Raw genomic sequence first — 20,547 nt, 5'->3', positions numbered from 1 at the left:
GACTGTGGCCTTGACCTGCTCAGACCCTCTGGGGAAGGGTCTCATGGAACAGTGGCTGGGTGCCCGCCTGCGCCAGAAAAAGTTCGCACGATTGTGTAGCCTCAGTGTTTCAGAGATTATGGTAAATCACAACACACATCTGGTGCCAGGCTTCACCCCTGATGTCTTTGTTCCAACACCAGCGAATGTGGTTGATCTCTGGGGTCTATTGGGACTTCTGCCGGTGGGGAGGCCACACAGCTTGTACCAAATGTCCTCCCTGCAGGGGAACCGCCTCTCCCCATGTGGTTGAAGGACCCCTGAAACCTCACGCTCTGCTCCTGTGTATTCGCCCTTCCCACCAGAGCACCACCAGGTATCAAGCTGCGGAGTTTCAGACTCTGCACTCCCTATTTATAGTCTTAATGGAATTTAAACACTCTTCTTTCTCCTTTCTCCCTTTTTTGTTCAGTCCCTTGCAGCTGTTTCCGCTCTTCCTCTTTCTCTCTAGCTGCTTTCAGGGGTGGGGGGGTGCTTTTCCCATACTCTCCCCCCGTCTCTGTCCTCTCTCCAGAAGCAAAAACAGCTCCCTTCCTTCCATGGCTTCCCTCTCCCCCAGTTCACCTCTCCATGCCATGTACCTGCTAAGTTCTGTGGTTCAGGTTGTGCAGATTGTTGTGTTAATCCTCAAATCAGTTTTCTAGGTGTGCAAGATGGTTTGGTATTGATCTGGCTGCATTTCAGGGACGAGAGACAAAAAAACTTCCATGCTGTTATGCCATCTTGGGCCCCTCCATTTTTTTTTTTTTTATTTTTTTCAATTGTAAGTGAACTGCATATGTTTTTTAGATATTCTCAAGTTACAGATTACAAAAGCAAAAGACTACTTCCCAGTGGCATTGGCATATTCCTGGAGCAAGACTGCCTAGGGTGGTGCTAAAAACAACCTACTTCACGATTTCAAAGAACTTGAGGCATTTTAGACTAATCTTATAGTTGTATGAGTCCAGCTCCCAAAGTATTGAAACTGAGTTTGTTTCAGCTATAAGCCATTGTCAATAGTAGGAGGCCCTAAACACCTGCCCTCTCTGTGAATAATTTTGTAAAGATTGACACTGAATAAATCAGATTAGCAGTATTGCTTAATGGAGCTGGAAGATTCTCTGTATTTCTCATTATCACCCAAAGTCCATTATTTACATTACAGCTCACTCTGGGTGTTGTACATTTTATGTGTTTTGACAAATGCACAAATCCACCATTATAATATCACATAGAGTAGTTTCACTGGCTCAAAATTCCCTGTGCTCTGCCTATTCATCTCTTCCTCCTCCCTAAACACTGATAATTTTTCCTGTCTCCATAGTTTTGCCTTTTCTGGAAAGTCCTATAGTTGGAATGGTACAGTATGAAGCCTTTTCAGATTGCCTTTTTTTTCACTTAGTAACATGCATTTAAATTTCCTCCATGTCTTTTCATGGCTTGATAGCTCATTTCTTTTTAATGCTAAATAACACTGCATTGTCTGGAGATAGCACAGTTTGTCCATGCTTCCAAGTTATGGCAATTAGGAGCAAAGCTGCTGTAAATATCTGGGCGTTAACTTTTGTGTGGGTAGAACTCGTTTGGGTAAATATGAAGCAGTATGATTGCTGGTTCATTGGAGTCATTATTTTTAATTCTTGTGATTTTAGTGAAGGCTCTGATTGAAGTTGGTTTTTCATGTGTCTTGATGTCCAGGAAGAGAATGAACTGCTCATGCTGGCCAGAATATTTGGTTTGTATAACAGTTTTGTTTATCATTATAAACTAATAAGCCTATATTCTAGCATCTGCTTCAGTCTTTTGCACATTTGAATTTGGTAGGCTGAAGCTAATAGGGCCTTCTCACCCATGGCATGTAGAAGGCAGAAGCCTGGATCTTACAATGTGGGGACTGACTGATGCCGTGGTCCTGCCCAGCTGCCACTTCTGTCCGTTTTCCCATCTGTACTGATTTCTGTACTTGCTAGTCTGTCGTTAATGGACTGGATAAGAACTTGGCAAACAGTAGGTATGCTTCACCAGACTTACAGCTGATCGCAGTTGCATGAGGGCCTTGTGCTTTCCACCTGTGTTAGCTTGAGAAGCGACTTGTTCCTTGCAGTGTGAAAGAATGGCCTTGTGTGGTGCATCCTTCCTAGTGATGTCCACCAGCTCCATTCATTCTGACAACTTTTATGATGGATAACATTTGTTGTATTCATTTCTTCTGTGAAGGGCTTTGTGTGACAAAAAGTGGGTTAAGACACAAAAGAATTGTGTCTGGCCCTTTTTTGCTGTGTTATTTTGGCAAGTGTGACATAATAAGAAAAATCTATTTGGTCTCTGCCTCTGGTTCCTGACATAAAACTCCTCCCCCAAACCCATGTAATTTCCTGTGTGGTAGGGGATGCTAGGAGCATCTTTTGTTAAACTTAAAAATAAAAACTGCCTGTTATTTTACCAGCAAGAGATGGGCTTATTTAGGAAGAAAATAAACCCTCTGCCTGGCTGGCTCAGTTGGTATGGCATGCAACTCTTGGTCTGAAGGTTGTGAGTTCGAGCCCCATGTCGGCTATAGCGATCACTTTAAACAAAAACATGTCTGTTTAAAAAAAGGAAAAGATGGGCTTACTTAGGAATAAAAGAGAATGGTAGTCCAGAACAAATAAGCTGTGGCAAAATCCATGGGCAAGTCCGAGGGAATAAAGGAGAGGCATGCTTTTTTTTAAGGAGGAAAGGAGTAAGTTGGGAAGTCTGTTATAAACTAAGTCCACTGGGGGTACCTGGGTGGCTCAGTTGGTTCAGCATCTGACTTCAGCTCAGGTCATAATCTCAGTTTGTGAGTTCAAGCCCCACGTCGGGCTCTGTGCTGACAGCTCGAAGCCTGGAGCCTGCTTCAGATTCTATATCTCCCTCTCTATCTGCCCCTCCCTAGCTCACACTCTGTCTCTCTGTCTCTCAAAAGTAAATAAACATTAAAAAAAATAATAAACTAAGTCCATTGGAGGAAACTGAGAGTGTGAAGTATGGTGGCTACTCATTGTCTGAGCTGTTGCCCAGGGGATAAAGAAAATGTCTCTTCTTCTGGCTGGAATAATAGAGGAGGATCTGGGTGCAAGGTCAAGTCCATGTAAAGTCCAGTTCCGCTCTTCCTGTCTGCAGTTGACTACCAATGATGGTAGAGCGTGAGTGCTCCCCCTGTGAAACCTCCTGACTACGTTTTAGTAAAATTTCACATGTTCTAACATTTGGTCTTCCACCCCTGTTCCCAACACCTAGAGCTTCTAAAGAAGGAATCTCCAGAGTGATGAGCGTCTTTTTGTATGATAATGAATGACTGGTGACTGGGGTCCCCTAAGTAGCTATGGGGTGAGGGCTGGTTGCCAGAAAGACACCTTAATTAGAAGCTTGGAACTTTCACCACCACCCCCCCCCCGCCCCCCACCCCCGCATCCCTCACCTCTATCCTCTGGGGAGGGAAGGGGGGCTGGAGATGAATAGTCAATCATGCCCACATGATGGAGTCTCCGTGAACATCCCTAAACTGGGGGGTTTGGAGGGTTTCTAGTCTGGTGAGAGGGTGGTGTACCTCAAACTGTAGGGATAGACACCTGCACTCAAGACCCTTCTGGATCTCGCCCTGTGTACCTCTTCATGTAGCTGTTCATCTGTTCTCTGTTTTATCTTGTATAATAAACCGGTAAACGTAACGGTTTCCTGGAGTTCTGTGAGCAGTTCTAGCAAATTGTCAGACGCAAGTAACGGATGTGGAAACCCCTGATTTTATAACTGGTTGCTGAGAAGTCCGGGCGACAACCTGGGACTTAGGACTGGTGTCTGAAGTGGGGTCATTATTAGGGGACTGAGCCCTTCATCCAAGGGGTCCGCGCTGATCCGGGCAGTTAGTGTCAGCTTTGAGTTAAGTTGTAGGACACCCAGTTTGTCTGCCAAGAATTGGAGAATTGTGTGGTGAGGAAAACCCACACATCTGCCTTCAGAAGTGCTGTGAGATTAGAGGAAGAACGTTTCCCTTTAGCCAGTGACGTATTTCCCCACAGCTTCAGTCTTATCTTTAAAATGGAGATCCTATCTCTCCATGCTGCTTAAATAGGGGTTCTCAGGAGAAGCAGGATAAAGTTGAAGCTCTTTCCCGTGTTGTACAAAGGTTTTACCTTGGGGCTGAGCCTCTCTTCACCCCTGCTAGTCTTTTTCTCCTGCTATGACTGTTGCCCCCACCCCTGGGCCCCACCTCCAGCTGTAGCTTGATTTTTTTTTTTTTTTTTTTTTGAGGTTCCCTAAATAGGTCCTGAACTCTCCACTCTGCCTTGGGCTCGCATATTTTCCCTTCAAGGTTTGCCTCCTGTTAGTACTTCTTTCTGCGTGTCTTTCCTACCCACTGGCCCTATTATCTGTCTTCTTATCTATGCTTCCATATTACCTGTACTTTCTTTTATTCCAAGATTTATTCCTTTATATAATGGCTGCTGGTTTTCACATCTGTCCCTGTTAGAAATCTTGGAGATGTTTTACGGTAAGAAACTGTTGGTTATTGGTTATTTTGCTATCCTATTTGTTTTTCCTCTTTATTATTTCTTGCCTTCTACTTTTCTGTAGGTTTAATTTGCTTGTTTTTCTCCCCTCAGCATTTGAGATAGATGATTATTTTCGATCTTCTATCGAACCTATACATTTAAGTCCATAAGTTTCTCTCAAAATGCCACTTACAGATACAATCCCCAGATTTCAATGTGTAGTATTTTTATCATTCTGTTAAAAATATTTTTTTAAATTTTTAATGTAAATTTTCTGAGAGACAGAGCATGAGTGGGGGAAGGGCAGAGAGAGAGGGAGACACAGAAACTGAAGCAGGTTCCAGGCTCTGAGCTGTCAGCACAGAGCCTGACGTGGGGCTCGAAACCACGAGCTGTGAGATCCTGACCTGAGCCAAAGTCGGCCGCTCAACCAACTGAGCCACCCAGGCGCCCCTGTTCAAAATATTTCCTTGGCACAAAATATTTCCTAATTTAGGGGTGCCTGGGTGGCTCAGTCGGTTAAGCGTCTGACCCTTGATTTCAGCTCAGGTCATGATCTCATGGTTCTTGAGATGGAGCCCCATGTCAGGCTCTATGTTGACAGCACGGAGCCTGTTTGGGATTCTCTCTCCTTTTTTCCCTGCCCCTCCCCCCACTTTTTTTTTTTTTTTTACATTGTTTAAGGGTATGGTTCAGTAGCATTAGGTACATTCGTATTGTTGTGCAGCCATCATCGTCATCCATCTCTAGAACATTTTTTATCTTCCAAAACTGAAATCTCATACTCATTAAATGGTAATGTCTCATCCTCCTCTCTCACCAGTCCCAGGCAACCACCATTCTACTGTTTCTTAGGAATTTGACTGTAGTGTTCACCTTTTCTGACTGGTGTATCTCCCTCAGCATAATGTCTGCAAGGTTCATCCATGTTGTGGCATGTGGCAGAATTTCCTTCCTTCCTTTTTTTTTTTTTTTTTTTAATTTTTTTTTTTCCAACGTTTATTTATTTTTGGGACAGAGAGAGACAGAGCATGAACGGGGGAGGGGCAGAGAGAGAGGGAGACACAGAATCGGAAACAGGCTCCAGGCTCTGAGCCATCAGCCCAGAGCCTGACACGGGGCTCGAACTCACGGACCGCGAGATCATGACCTGGCTGAAGTCGGACGCTTAACCGACTGCGCCACCCAGGCGCCCCATTTAAGGCCGAATAATATTCCATTGCATGCATATACCACGTCAAAAAGAATAAAATACTTAGGAATTAAATAGGGAGGTGAAAAACTTACACAATGAAAACTATAAAACATTGCTGGAAGAAATTAAACACAAGTAAATGGACGTCACATGTTCCTGGGTTGGAAGAGTTAATATTGTGAAAACGTCTAGTACTACCCAAAGCAATCTACAGATTCTGTTTGATCCCCATAAAAATCCCAGTGATTATTTCTGCTGACTCTTGTAATTAGAACATTTAGTCATTTTTTGTTTCATTTATTTGTTGATAATTTGGATTAACATTTACCATCTTACTATTTGCTTTCTATTTGTCTTGCCTGTGCTCTGTCCTTTTTTCCCTCCTTTTCCCCCTTTTACTGGATTATTTTTAAAGCTCTGTTTTTCCTTTCTATTAATTTGGTACTCATGCATTTTTTTATTGAGTAATTATCATAGAGATAAAAACATGCATCTTTGACTTACAAAAGTCTAATTAGTAATTTTACTTCTTCCTGTGGACTCATGCAAAGACCTTGGAATACTCGAGTACTAATTCTGTTTGCCCACTTCTAATGCATATGCTGGATATTTTAATCTTTGTGCCTATTAAACACAAAGAGCTGATATTATTTATATTTTTATTTAGAGTTATCCATATATTTACTCTTTTCTTTTTGTTCCCCTCTGTATCTTCACATTTTCATCTGGGATAATTTTCTTTTAATATTTTTAACATTTATTTTTGAGAGAGAGGGAGAGCGTGCGCATGCGTGAGCAGGGGAGGGACAGAGAGGGGGAGACACAGAACACAGAATCTGAAGCAGGCTCCAGGCTCTGAGCTGTCAGCACAGAGCCTAATATGGGGCTCAAACTCACAAACCGCAAGATCATGACCTGAGCTGAAGTCTGACGCTTAACTCAGCCACCCAGGCATCCCTGGGATAAATTTCTTTACCCTTAAGATCACCCCTATTAATTTTTCTTTGTTGAAAAATTTTTTTAATTTTTAAATTATAACACGCATATAAAATATTTTGACCATTAAATTTTTTTTAATGTTTATTTTATTTTTTAAGAGAGAGAGAAAGGGACAGAATGTGAGCAGGGGAGGTGCACAGAGAGGGGGAGACATGGAATCTGAAGCAGGCTCCAGGCTCCAAGCCATCAGTGCAGAGCCCAACATGGGGCTAGGACTCACAGACCAGGAGGTCATGACTTGAGCTGAAGTCAGGCGCTTAACTGACTGAGCTACCCAGGTGCCCCTTGACCGTTTTTTGTTAAAACATTTTTTTTATGTTTATTTATTTTGCGAGGGAGAGAGAGCTTGCGTGTCCCGTCGGGGAGGGGGAGGGAGAGAGGCAGAGACAGAATCCGAAGCAGGCGCCGCACTGTTAGCTGGGAGCCCGATGTGAGCCTTGAGCTCACAAACTGTGAGATTGCGACCTGAGCCAAAGTCGGGCGCTTAACCAACTGACCCACCCAGGCGTCCCTTTATTAAAAACGTTTGATTGTTGTAAAATAATATGTAACGAATCTTTCCATTTTAACCTATTTTTGAATAGACTTTATTTTGTTTCTGCACTATCAGCACAGAGCCTGACATGGGGCTTGATCTCACTAACCGGAGATGAAATCAGGAGTCAGACACTCAAGCAACTGAGCCACACAGGCGCCCCTGGACTTTATTTTTTAGAGTAGTTTTAAGCTCACAGCAAAACTGAATAGCAGGTAGGGAGATTTTCTCCTGTCCCACCCCTACCCCCCACCCCCCACCCCCCACCCCACCCAGTTATCAGTGTCTCCCACCAGAGTGTGCATTGGTTGCAATTGGTTAACCTGTCTTGATACATCATTATTACTCGAAGTCCATTGAAGTTCACTCTTGATGTTGTATGTTCTATTGGTTTGGAAAAATTCATAATGACACATACCATACAGAGTAGGTTCACGGCCTTAAAAATCTTCTGTGCTCCATCTATCCCATCTCTTCCTTCCCCCTGTTTTAACCTGTTGAAATATTTAATTGTGGTAAAATATACATAAAATTTACCATCTTAGCCATTTTTAAGTTTTATAGTTACATAAGGTATCTAGAATAGTCACTATGTAAGTAGAACCATACAGTGTTTGTCCTCTCGGGACGGCTTATTTCATTTAACATGATGTCTTCGAAGTTTATCCAGGTAGCATGTGTGGGAACTTCATTCCTTTTTATGGCTGAGTATTCCTTGGTATGTGTATCACATTTGATCTCTCCATCTGTTGATGGATATTTGGGTTATTTTACCGTTTGGCTGTTGCGAATACTGCAGTGAACATTGGCATATAAGTATCTGAGTCTTTTTAACGCTTTTGGTTATATAGCTATAAGTAGAATCAGTGGGTCATATTTAGCTCTTTCAGGAACCACCAAACTGTTTCCACAGTGACAACACCATTTTATGTTTCCGCCAGCAATGTTGGAGGGTTCCCGCTTTTTCACATCCTTGCCAGCACTTGTTATTTTCCATTATTATTATTATTATTATTATTATTATTATTTTTATTTTTATTTTTATTTTCCATTATTCTGATTATAGCCGTACTACTAGGTATGATGTGGTATCTCATTGTGGTTTTGATTTGCATTTCCATAATGATTAATGACACTGAGCATCTTTTTATACGTTTTTGGGCCGTTTGTATATCTTCTTTGGAGAAATGTCTAAGCCCTTTGCCCATTTTTCAGTTGGGTTGTCTTTTTTTTTTTTTTAAGTTTTAATTCCTGTTAGTTAACACATAGTGTTGTATTACTCTCAGGTGTACAATTTCGTACATCACCCAGTGCTCCTCTGCTATTTCACCCATTTCCCCCTCCCACCTTCCCTCTGTAACTATCAGTTCTCTATAGTTAAGGGTCTGTTTCTTGATCTGTCTCTGTCTCTTTTTCCCCTTTGCTTATTTTGTTTCTTAAATTCCACGAAATCATATGGTATTTGTCTTTCTCTGACTTATTTTGCTTAGCGTTACACTCTCTAGCTCCAACCATACCATTGCAAATGGCAAGATTTCATTCTTTTTTATGGGTGAATAATACTCCATCGTGTATATATACCACATCTTTATCCCTTCATCAGTCAATGGACAATTGGTCTGCTTCCATATCTTGGCTATTATAAAGAATGCTGCTATAAACATAGGGATGTATGTATCCCTTTGAATAGTGTTTTTGTATTCTTTGGGTAAATACCCAGTAGCGTGATTGCTGGGTAGTTCTATTTAGAACTTTTTGAGGAACCTCCATACTGTCTTCCACATAGCCGTACTAATTTGCATTCCCACCAACAGTGCAAGAGTTTTCCTTTTTCTCTACATCCTCACCAACATCTGTTGTTTTTTGTGTTTTTTTTTTTAATTTTTATGTTTATTTTTGAGAGAGAGAGCACAAACGGGGAAGGGGCAGAGGGAGACACAGAATCCAAAGCAGGCTCCAGGCTCTGAGCTGTCAGCACAGAGCCTGACGTGGGGCCTGAACTCTCAAACCTAGAGATCGTGACCTGAGCTGAAGTTGGCCGCTTAACCGACCGAGCCACCCAGGCGCACCTTTTGTGTTTTTTATTTTAACCTTTTTGACAGGTGTGAGACATGCAGATGGCCCACAGACACATGAAGAGATGTTCCTCATCACTTACCACCAGAGAAATGCAAACCAAAACTACAATCAGTTGGCTTGTCTTTTTGTTATCAAATTTTAGGTGTTGTTTTATATTCTAGATATTAAGCCCATATCAGATGAGTTATTTGTAAATATTTTCTCCCATTCTGTAGGTTGTCTTTTCACATTATTGATCATGTCCTTTGCAAATAAGTGTTTAATTTTTGTGAGGTCCAATTTATCTATATTTCTTTTGTCACTTGTGCTCTGGTATTCTAAGAATCCATTGCCAAATCCATGGTCATGAAGAGTTATCTCTAAGCTTTCTTCCAAGTGTTATATGAGTTTAGCCCTTATATTAGCGATCTATGTGGGTCCTATGATGTGAGGTAGGGGTCCACATTTTTTCTTTTGTATGAGGATATCTAGCTGCCTCAGCATGATTTGTTGAAGAGATTGTCCTTTCCCCATTGACTAGGCATTTTTGTAAAAAATCAGTTGACCATTTATGGGTTCACTTCTGGTCTCGAAATTCTATTCCATTGGTCTGTATGTCATCTATCCTTATGCCAGCACATTGTTTTGATTATGGTAGCTTCGTAGTAAGTTTGAAACTGGAAAGTGTGTCCTCTGACTTTGTACTTCAAGATTGTTTTGGCTATTCAGGGCCCCTTGCACACTTTAACTTTTTGAGGGATATTTTCACCAATTACAGTGCTCCAGATCACCAGTTACTTTCTTTCAGTGTTTTGAATCATTCATTTGTCTTCTGGCTTTTACTGTCTTTACAAGGAAGTCAGCTGTTGATCTGGTTGTTTTCCTTTGATGGTAATCTGTTTCCTCTCCCCCACCCCCAGCTGTTTTAGGATTTTTCTCTTTGTCTTTGGTGTATGGCAATTGTATCCTAATGTGCTTGGGTGTGGTTTTCTTTGCATTTGTACTTTGGTGTTTTTTGAGCTTCTTGAGTCTGTGGCTTAATGGCTTTCTTTAGCTTTATAATATTATCAGTCATTATTTCTTCAAAGATTACTTCTTCCACAATCTCTCCTCTCTTTTTGGGACTTCAGTTATATATGTAGTAGACCTTTTCATTATGCCCTTAGGTCTCTTTCACTCTAGCCCTTGTTTTTCATCCCTTATCACTAGGCTTCATTCTCTATATTTTTTCTGAACTGTTTTTTAATAATGTATGATATAATATATTTTATTTTTATTTTTAACTTCTTGGGTTTATTTATTTTGAGGAAGACAGACAGCACGAGTTGGGGAGGGAGAGAGAGAACCTCAAGCAGGCTCTATGCTGCCAGTGCAGAGCCCGATGTGGGGGCTCAAACCCACAAAACTGAGATCATGACCTGAGCCCCAACCAAGAGTCAGACATTCAACCCACTGAGCCATCCAGGTGCCCCTAGGATAATCTATTTGAAAACTCCATCCATTAGATTATAATTTGAATTGTGTTTTTCAGTTCTGGAGTTTTACTTAGGATTCTAAAAAATAGAGTTTTAAACTTTTCTGCAAAATTCTCAAGCTTTTCTTGCAAATATTAAATACAGTTAAAACTCCATCATGCAGATGCCTGATTAATCTGTTTATTGTTGGCTGTTTTCCTTGGTTCTCAGTCACATAGTCTTTGTCTTTTTGCATGTCTTTGTCTTTTTCTTAGATATTTTTTAAGTGCCAGAAATTATTATGGAAACTTATAAGTTGAGCTTTACAATAGTGTTATCTTCCTCCAGAGAGGACTGAAATTTGCTCTGGCATGTAGCTAGGGTCAGTAGCAATCCCAGATCACTTTACACCTATCTGAGAATGAGATTATTTGAAGTTGGCCGTTAATCCCTACAAGGGCTAGTTTATTTAGAGTTGATTTCTCCTTACTCTTAGAATGAAGACATTTTGAGCCCAGTACAAATCCTAGAGAGTTTCTCGGCAACTTTCACCTTCCCTGGGAGGCTGTGATTTTCAATATTGATTTCTTAGCCCCTGAAATCTGTCCAAAGGTCTGTTCAGCTTTTTAGCTTCTTCTATCAGAATTATCAGATGCCTCAAGGGGAAAAGATTGCTCTACATGCTTATTAGTTCAACTCTTTGGGTTTCCCTCTTCTCCACATCAGCCTTGTAATTCTTCACTGCCTTAGTAGCTCTCTGGTGTTTTCAAAGAGATATTTTATATGTATACATATTTTTTTAATTGTAGTAAATGTACATGACCAAACTAACCATTTTAACCATTAGTTTTTATTATTTATTTTTGAGAAAGGGCATGAGTGGGAGAGAGGGACAGAGTGTGGGAGAGAGAGAATCCCAAGCAGACTCCACATTCATTGCAAAGTCTGATGTGGGGCTCGATCCCATGACCCTGGGATCATGACCTGAGCCATAACCAAGAGTCAGATGCTCAACTGACTCAGCCACCAGGCACCCCCTTTTTAACCATTTTTAAGTACAGTTCAGTGGTATTAAGTACATTCACATCATTGTGCATCCATCATTACTATTTATTTGGAGCTCTTCATTTTTTTTTTTAATCAAAAAAATTTTTTTACTCCTTGAGAGAGTGAGGGGGAGAGAGAGTGTGAGTGAGTGAAGGGTGGGGCGGGGTGGGGGATACAGAGGGATCTGAAGTGGGCTCTGCACTGATAGCAGAGAGCCCTAATGTGGGGCTCGAACTTACAAACCATTAGATCATGACCTGAGCTAAGTCTGACCCTTAACTGATTGATCCACCCAGGTGCCCCTGGAACTCTTCATTTTATATAGCCAAAATCAGGAGTCGGACATTTAACTGACTGAGCCACCGAAGTGCTCCGATATGTAAAATTATTTTTGAAAATAGTTTATCTAGGGGTGCCTGGGTGGTTCAGTTGGTTAAGTATCCAACTTTGGCTCAGGTCATGATCTCACAGTTCATGGGTTCAAACCCCGCATCAGGCTCTGTGCTGACAGCTCAGAGCCTGGACCCTGCTTTGGATTCTGTGTCTTCCTCTCTCTCTCCCCCTCCCCGACTTGTACTGTGCCTCTGTCTGTCTGTCTCCCTCTTTCAAAAAAAAAAAATGAATAAACATTAAAAAAAAAAAAAAAAGTGTGCTGTAAAAAAATAGTTTATCTAGCTTTTCTATTTTTCACCAAGAAGGCTGATCCAGAAGTGAAACTCTCTGTCTTTTGCACCTAGCACCGTGCTGTATCTGGTGTGGAAGGGAGGAGGGAAAGGAAAGAAAATGCTCTGGAAACTGTAAGGTGCTATACAAATATAAGGTGTGAGTTATACACAGCACAGTGTGATGGGTAAGAATTGGCTTCTAGAGTTAGCATGATCTGGTTTTGAAGATGTCTGACTTCGGGCAAGTTATTTTACCTATGTTGACTAAGAAGACCCTTTACATATAGATTTTTTTATTTTGTGAAAAGCAGATTACTAGACCAGGACTAAAAAAAAACTTGTGTATTTGCTTGGGAACTGGTAAAAAGAAGATAAGAAGAAGAATCTGCTTTACAAAGCTGAAATGTCTGTTGTAAGGATACCAATGAGAAAATGCAAAGAAAGTTCTGGCATTCAGTAAGTGCTTAGTAAATTTGTTGTTTCCTGCAGTTGTAATTTTTGTCGGCTTTTGAACCAAACATGCCATTGTATCTGCTGATTTGCAGTCCCAGCTCTGAGGTTAGCTTGTCCTTTTCCAAAGATACTTTTCTCCCCCAGTAGTGTCTGTGCGATACGGTTTCTGGCGCAAACTATATTGGCTTGCAGAAAAAAGGAGTGTTAATGATCTCTGTCATCCCTTATTGCTTACCTGGTTTCTCTTATTCTGCTAGGACTCTGGCTAGGAGTGGAATGGGACAATCCCGCGAGAGGAAAGCATGATGGAAGCCATGAAGGGATTGTGTATTTTAAATGCAGGTAATTTGTCATGATGAATTTGCATGGTTATTTGGGATAATATTTAAGATTTGAATAAAGGGAGGTGGAGAAGAGGAAATGTTTGGCTTTGGGGGTGGGTAGTTACAATGTAGAATTTGATGTGTTCTAAAAACAAACAATTCTATTTGTACAACTTTTTTTTTGTTAGTGTTTAATATTTATTTTGAGAGAGAGATGAAGAGAGCAGGGGAGGGGCAGAGAGGGAGAGAGAGAATCCCAAGAATCTGCACTGTCAGTGCAGAGCCTGAGGTAGGGCTCGATCTCATGACCATGAGATCATGATCTGAACTGAAACCAAGAGTTGGACACTTAACCGACTGAGCCACCCAGGCGCCCCAACAGATTTTTTTTAAGTGGATAAATATAAACATTTCTCATCAATTCATTAACAAGTGAGTCCACTAAGTGAGTAGTAAAAAAGAAAATAGCTTAGATATCTAGTAAGAAGCAGTTTGAACAAAATACAGAACATCCGAAGGGTAGAATGCTAGGCCACCATTAAAAAAGACTATATTATGGAAAGAGTTACACCTTATATTGCATGTCTATTAATATTTTTAACTGCTTGATTTCAGAGAAGCTGCATGACGCTTTGAAAAAGATGGTGGGGTGATTTCAGGCAGAATCTTTTAAATTTTTGTTTGTTTTCTTTAGGTTTCTGTTCTCAAAAAGATCTCTTAACATTAAGCTTATTTTTCCTTAAATGTGGTACAGTGAACACAGTCCTGGCCTGGAAATCAAGAGGCCTCTAACTCTGTTCTTAACAGTCTTTATGACCCCAAACAGCACTAAATTTATTAACCTCTAAAATGGGGATTGAAATTAGATAATAGCAAAATACGGCCTACCAGTCTGTATATTAGATATATAGCAAAATTAGATCTGAAATTAGATAATAGCAAAATTCCCCGGCCTACCAGTCTGTAATTTTAGAATATCAGGATAGAAGAATCAGCATGTCCTTGGAGGCCAGTTGTGATTGCAAACCTGGAATGAGGCCAGCTCAGAATCTGTCAAGAGTTCATGGAGGCGGGGGCAGGGTGGGATGCCCGGGTGGCTTAGTCGTTTAAGTGTGTGACTCTGGGTTTCAGCTCAGATCCATGATTTCATGGTTTGTGAGATCGAGCCCTATGTCGGGCTCTGTGCTGATGGTGCAGAGCCTGCTTGGGATTCTCTCTCTCCGTCTCTCTGCCTCTGCCCTGTTGTGTTCTATCTCTCAAAATAAATAAATAAACTTAAAAAAAAAAAAAAAAAAGAGTTCATGGAGGATATGTTTAGGGAGGTGTGGAAATAGAAATTTCTTACCCTGGCCTGTTGCTCCCTCACCCACCTGAGCCATGCCTGCATGGTCCTTCGTGGTCTTTAGGTAGAGTGATATTTGCAGTCTTAGTTATTCTGAGTATAGAAATCAAGGGTTCTGTTGGTCCTGGAAGATCTAGGATTTGCCTGAAGTGCTGATAAGAGGCCTCGGTTCAAGGACATGGGCTCAGTGTTTGGAATCTTACCCTTGGAGCAGCATTTCCTGATTTCATTATGTCTTCTAGTGTAGTCATGCCTGAGCATTTGCAGACATTTCTCTTACTATAAACTACTTTTCTTTCGTTTCATTGAAATGAGCCTTTTGTTGACTTTAAAGCCCTATATGGGTAGATAATGTTAATTATGAATTCCATTTCAGGATATTTATTGGGCAGTACAGAGAGGAGCATTGGATCTGATGTGGTAGAGAACCACTTGCCTAGAGTGAAGGAATGATCTGTATAGTTGTTAATGTTTATATTGGTATAATTAGAACATGACTAATAAAGCTTATACCAATATCTTAGAATCTCTGCATCAGACAAAACAGATTATGTTACATGTTATTTGTTATTGAGCTAATTCAGATCTCGTCCTAATATGTCATATGTGCTTCTTCCCTGTCAAATTCGTTGCAGTCTTTTTTTATATTTCAAATTCTACTTGGAAAGTCATAATGACAAGTATTTTACCACAGTAAACGTTTTTCTTTATGTTTAGACATTATTTTCATGAAGCTGAGGCAATTTTAAGTTGTCAGATCACAAATTTTCTCGTGATAAGCGTGTGAAATATTACGGTAAATGGCAAAATGGTAGTGTACGTGTTTTTGACAAGAAAAATGAGTCCCAGACCATCGTATTCTAGCAGAACTCGGGTCCTTCTCTCTTCAGAAGCCTGGGTTAATATCGGGGGACTGCTAGTGTTGCATATATAACAATGGAGAGAGGTGCTCTGGCACATACGGCAATATACATAGTCGAGTGAAATTGAACAGTTAGTTCTGCGAACTTGTCTGAAAGGCTCTAAACATGCCTGCAGCAAATAGGTTATGAGGATCAACAACATTTTTTGGAGTGTCCCCAGGGACCCAGCCTTTCCCAGGATGCAGCCTCTAAATCCCCAAGGAGAAAAATGCTTCCTATGGAGAATTTTGTAATCTCTTGAGAACTCTTTACCTTTGAGTAAGATTGCCAGATGCGGGTAGTAAGTATACAAAATGCATGGTGAAATTCAAATCTTCTAAAAGTTTGCTGCCCTTGCATTTTAAGCAAGATGTCAGGATGTATGAAGTGGATTTTGGTGAGCTCTGGTGCGCGTCCCCAGCATCAGGTTGGTAGGATGACTGACGCTCTGCTGTTCAGAGTAAGGTCCTGCCCCTCGACGACAGATTTTTAGAAGAGACCGTGTCGTTCTCAAGGCCTGACTCATGGCACACGTCGTTCTCAGTAGATTTTCCCACGACCAGCTCGGCTCACCTTAATCTCATGAGACTCCACTGTAAAGTGGAATAACATTTGCCAGGGTCTAATCTCTCCTGTAATAATCACCTGACGGAAGAATATGGGTTTCACTATAACCCAGGGAATAAACATTTGTACAGTTAGTTTATAGTGTTGCCATATTTTATCACATTTGATCCTTATTCTGACTCTTTGAGATTGTTATGACAGGTGTCATTAATATTTTTTACTGATGACCAAATATGGCAATGGGTTATGAGGATAGCATTTTAGTTGAGCTGATGAAATCCTGGCTGTGGATTTCTCTGCATTGGAGGCCTCTAAAAATAAGATCATTCTTTGGGTTTTTTTCCCCACCCCAGTAGTTGGTGTGACAGTGTCAGAAGAGGATTAGGGAGTGGACCAGATCGCCTCCTAAGGCTGGGTTTTGATCATTTCATGTCACTCTGTAGTTGTAGCCTGATCTCTGATATAACCTGCAGTAAATATGGTGATCTCCTGAGCTATTACCCATAATAAATATTTGGGATACTACCAGTTAATATTAGTTTACAGGTTTCTCCTAGAATCTGTGCTATGAACCGGTCAGCAGCGCTTTCCTGGGTGCTGTTCTCCGTCTCTTGTTTCTTGGGGAGTAGAGGCATTCAGTTAAGGTGATGAACCTTGATGTTCTCTGCACCTTGTCCCTTAGATAGCAGAGTGATTTCCAGTTTTTTCTTTCAACCTAGAGAGTATACTGTAAACAGAACTGTGTGGGACAGCATTCCACTGCTCAGATTTTATTTAAAATGCCCTCTTTCTTTCTTTCTTTCTTTTTTTTTTTCAACGTTTATTTATTTTTGGGACAGAGAGAGACAGAGCATGAACGGGGGAGGGGCAGAGAGAGAGGGAGACACAGAATCGGAAACAGGCTCCAGGCTCTGAGCCATCAGCCCAGAGCCCGACGCGGGGCTCGAACTCACGGACCGCGAGATTGTGACCTGGCTGAAGTCGGACGCTTAACCAACTGTGCCACCCAGGCGCCCCTAAAATGCGCTCTTTCCAAGCAGTTACCTAATTTTTCTGGTGAGCAAGAAATCTTGAAGTGTGACTTTTTGTGGCACCTGGCTGGTTCAGTTGGTGGAGCATGCGACTCTTGATCTCGGGTTGTAAGTTTGAGCCCCACTTTGGGTGTAGAGATTACTCAAAAATAAAATCTTAAAAAAAAAAAAATGTGACTTTTCTTTGGCACCAGTGAATGGAATCTAACACCTGACATCAGAGGAAACACACTGTTTAGACTTTGTGCACAATCCTGGATAACTTACAAAATAGAATCTTGATGAACTCATCCTGTGTGTGCCATAAAGATTGTCGTAAAGATTGTTGTAAAGCATTTTGAGGTTCTTGCGATGGCATTAACGAATCCGTCTAAACTACTTCCCTGGTGTGGTATAAAGTGTCGCAAGAATTTTTTTAAAAAGTCACTAAATGTACTAATGGCTTGCAAAAGATGAAGAAGAGAGGAATTTCATACTTGGAAGACTCCCATAAATCAGGGCAAAATAAAAATTGCATCGCTCAGGAGCAGTCTACAAAACGATGCTTAGCTAACCGAGTGTTTTTCCATTGGGAACATGAGTTCGCCAGGTCACTTCTCACATACAGCAATATACATAGTCGAGTGAAATTGAACAGTTAGTTCTGCGAGCTTGCCTGAAAGGCTCTAAACATGCCTGCAGCAAATAGGTTATGAAGATCAACAACATTTTTTGGAGTCTCCCCAGGGACCCAGCCTTTCAGGATGCAGCCTCTAAATCCCCAATGAGAAAATGCTTCCTATGGAGAATTTTGTAATCTCTTGAGGATCCTTTACCTTTGAAGATTGCCAGATGCAGGTAATAAATATGCAAAATGCATGGTGAAATTCAAATTCTGAATTTACCCGTTGGGGATAATGGTACAGGTTGAGCTTCGATTACAGGGGTTTGTGGGAGTCTCCACTTCTACCAGGGCCATGATCAGGATGTCCTTTTGTTAGGATCATCTGTACTTGGTGGGCAGGAAGAGGAAGGCACTGGAACACGCTGAATGCTAATGAGTAAAACGTTTGGACCCTCCTCCTTCTGCTCCTTCCCCATATGCTTTCTCTTTGGACAGGGTTCAGAATTTTGGTGTTGGGTTGCAACATCTCCATATTAATGTGGAATCTCTGTGGAGTCTATGTAAATTATTAGTTTATTTTTGGAGATTTATTATTACTGGTGGGCACTCATTCAACTGGCATTTTTCATTATTTGTGGGGCCGTTTTGTTTTCTGAGAAACCCTCCAGGAATGTGCCAGAGGAGACTGATCTTTGATGTTACCCTTTGATCTGTAAAGGGCACAGCATCTACTTTGCAACTACCTAATACATACCATTCCAACTCCTTTCATCTGCCTGCAGCCGAACTAAAGCGTAATAAAGATTTCTTCTTGAATGATTCATTACCACTGTTTAAAAAGTGTAGATTTTTAAGAACAAAAAGGAAAACCATGGTATTTGTTTTGCATTGTTGTTTTATCATTTATTATAACTGTGCTAGTTTTTAAACTTGCGTGCTTATGCTTTTTCATGTATTTTGTTGTTGATGTATAGTTGACATGTAGTGTTTTGTTGGTTTTGGGTGTACAACATTGTGTTTGACGATGCTGTCAATCAAGCGCTCGCCACAATAAGCGCAGTCACTGTCACCCTACAGACGCATGCATGTAGCATGTATTATTGCTACAGTAGTATTGACTATATTCCCTATACTGTACTTGTCACCCCCGTGACCTGTTTTTAACTGGAAGTTTGTACCTCTTCATCCCCTTCTCCTGTTACGCTTATCCCTACCTTCCTCCCCACTCTGGTAACCACCAGTTCCCTGTGTTTAGGAGTCTGTTCTTATTTTGTTTGTTCATTTGTTTTTTAGATCCCACATATAAGTGGAATCATACGGTGTTTGTCTTCCTCTGTCGGACATATTTCACTTAGCACAATCCCCTTTAGGGTGTTGTCGTGAACACGTAGTGTTATTTGTGTTGTCGTGAATGGCAAGATTGCAGTCTTTTTATGGCCGAGTAAATATCCCATTGTGTATTTGTATGTCTGTCTACACCACATCTTTCTTTTGGATTCATCTATGGATGGACACTTAGGTTGCATCTGTATCTTCGCTATTTTAAATAATGCTGCAATAAACATAGGGATGCATATGTGTGTTTCAATTAGTGTTTTTTGTTTTCTTTGGGTAATTACTCAGCAGTGGAATTGCTGGATTGTATGGTATTTCCTTTTGTTTCTTTCTTTCTTTTTTTTTTTTTTAAGTAGGCTTCATGCCAACTTAAAAGCCCAACATAGGGCTTCAACTCACGACTTTGTGATTAAGACCCGAGCTGAGATCACGAGTCAGATGCTTAACAGAGCCACCCAGCAACCCCTGGTATTTCAATTTTTAGTTTTTTGAGGAACCTCCGTACTGTTTTCCTTAGTGGCTACATGAATTTACATTCACATCAACAGTGTACAGGGGTTCCCTTTTCCCCACATCCTTGCCTACACCTACTTAGTGCCTTTTTGGTGGTAGCTGTTCTGACTGGTGTCTCCTTATGGTTTTGGTTTTCATTGCCTGAGGATTAGTGATGCTGAGTGTCTTCGTATGTGTCTGTTGGCCTTTGTGTGTCTTCTTTGGAAAAATGTCTATTCAAGTCCTCTACCCATCTTTTAGTTGGATTATTTGTTTTTTCTTAATGTTGAGTTGTATGTTTTTTATGTATTCTGGATATTAACTCCTTAATGAATATGTCATTTGCAAATATCTTCTCCCATTCAGTGGGTTGCCTTCTCCTTTCTTTTTGTTTTTAAGACTTTGTTTTCAAGTAATCTCTGCACCCACTGTGGGGCTTGAACTCACAATTGCGAGATCAAGAATTGCATGCTTCACCAACTGAGCCATCCAGGTGCCCTGCCTTTTTGTTTTGTTGATGGGTTCCTTCCTGAGCAAACGCTTCTTAGTTTGGTGTTGTCCCAATAGTTTAGTTTTGCTTTTGTTTCCCTTATCTGAGGAGACATATCCAGAAAAATCTTGTTAAAGAGATTACTGCCTATGTTCCTTTTAGGAGTTTAATGGTTTCAGGCCTTACATTTAGGTCTTTAATCCATTTTGAATTTATTTTTGCACACTGTGTAAGAAAGTGGTCCTGTTTCACTCTTGGATGTAGCTGTCCGGTTTTCTCAACATCATTTATTGAAAGACTGCTCTTTCCCCATTGTATTCTTGCCTCCTATGTCATAGAGGTCCCCCTTCTGCCCCCCCCCCCCCCGCCCCGGGTTCTCTATTCTCTTCCACTGATTTATGTGTTCTGTGCCAATACCTTATTGTTTTTGATTACTTCAGCTTTATAGTGTAGCTTGAAATTTGGGATTGTGATACATCCACTTTGTTCTTCTTTCTCAGAATTGCTTTTGGCTATTCTG

General features: G+C 40.9%; 1 protein-coding gene across 2 annotated transcripts in view; it reads left to right on the top strand.

The window, feature by feature from the left end:
• TBCE (tubulin folding cofactor E) overlaps positions 1–20,547 on the top strand; it is a 91,303-nt gene that overhangs the window by 38,786 nt on the left and 31,970 nt on the right. The window contains exon 3 of one of the 2 annotated variants that reach the window (XM_047824932.1): positions 13,199–13,283. The exons of the other annotated variant lie outside the window; for it this stretch is intronic. Within the exon in view, the coding sequence (XP_047680888.1) occupies positions 13,199–13,283 (85 nt within the window). The remainder of the gene's footprint in view (positions 1–13,198; positions 13,284–20,547) is intronic. 2 annotated transcript variants of the gene reach the window in all.

This window comes from Prionailurus viverrinus, chromosome D2, assembly GCF_022837055.1.
Source record: "Prionailurus viverrinus isolate Anna chromosome D2, UM_Priviv_1.0, whole genome shotgun sequence".
Taxonomy (NCBI): Eukaryota; Metazoa; Chordata; class Mammalia; order Carnivora; family Felidae; genus Prionailurus; species Prionailurus viverrinus.
The sequence above is the reverse complement of the archived record's forward strand: the minus strand, read 5'-3'. Positions and strand labels throughout refer to the sequence as shown.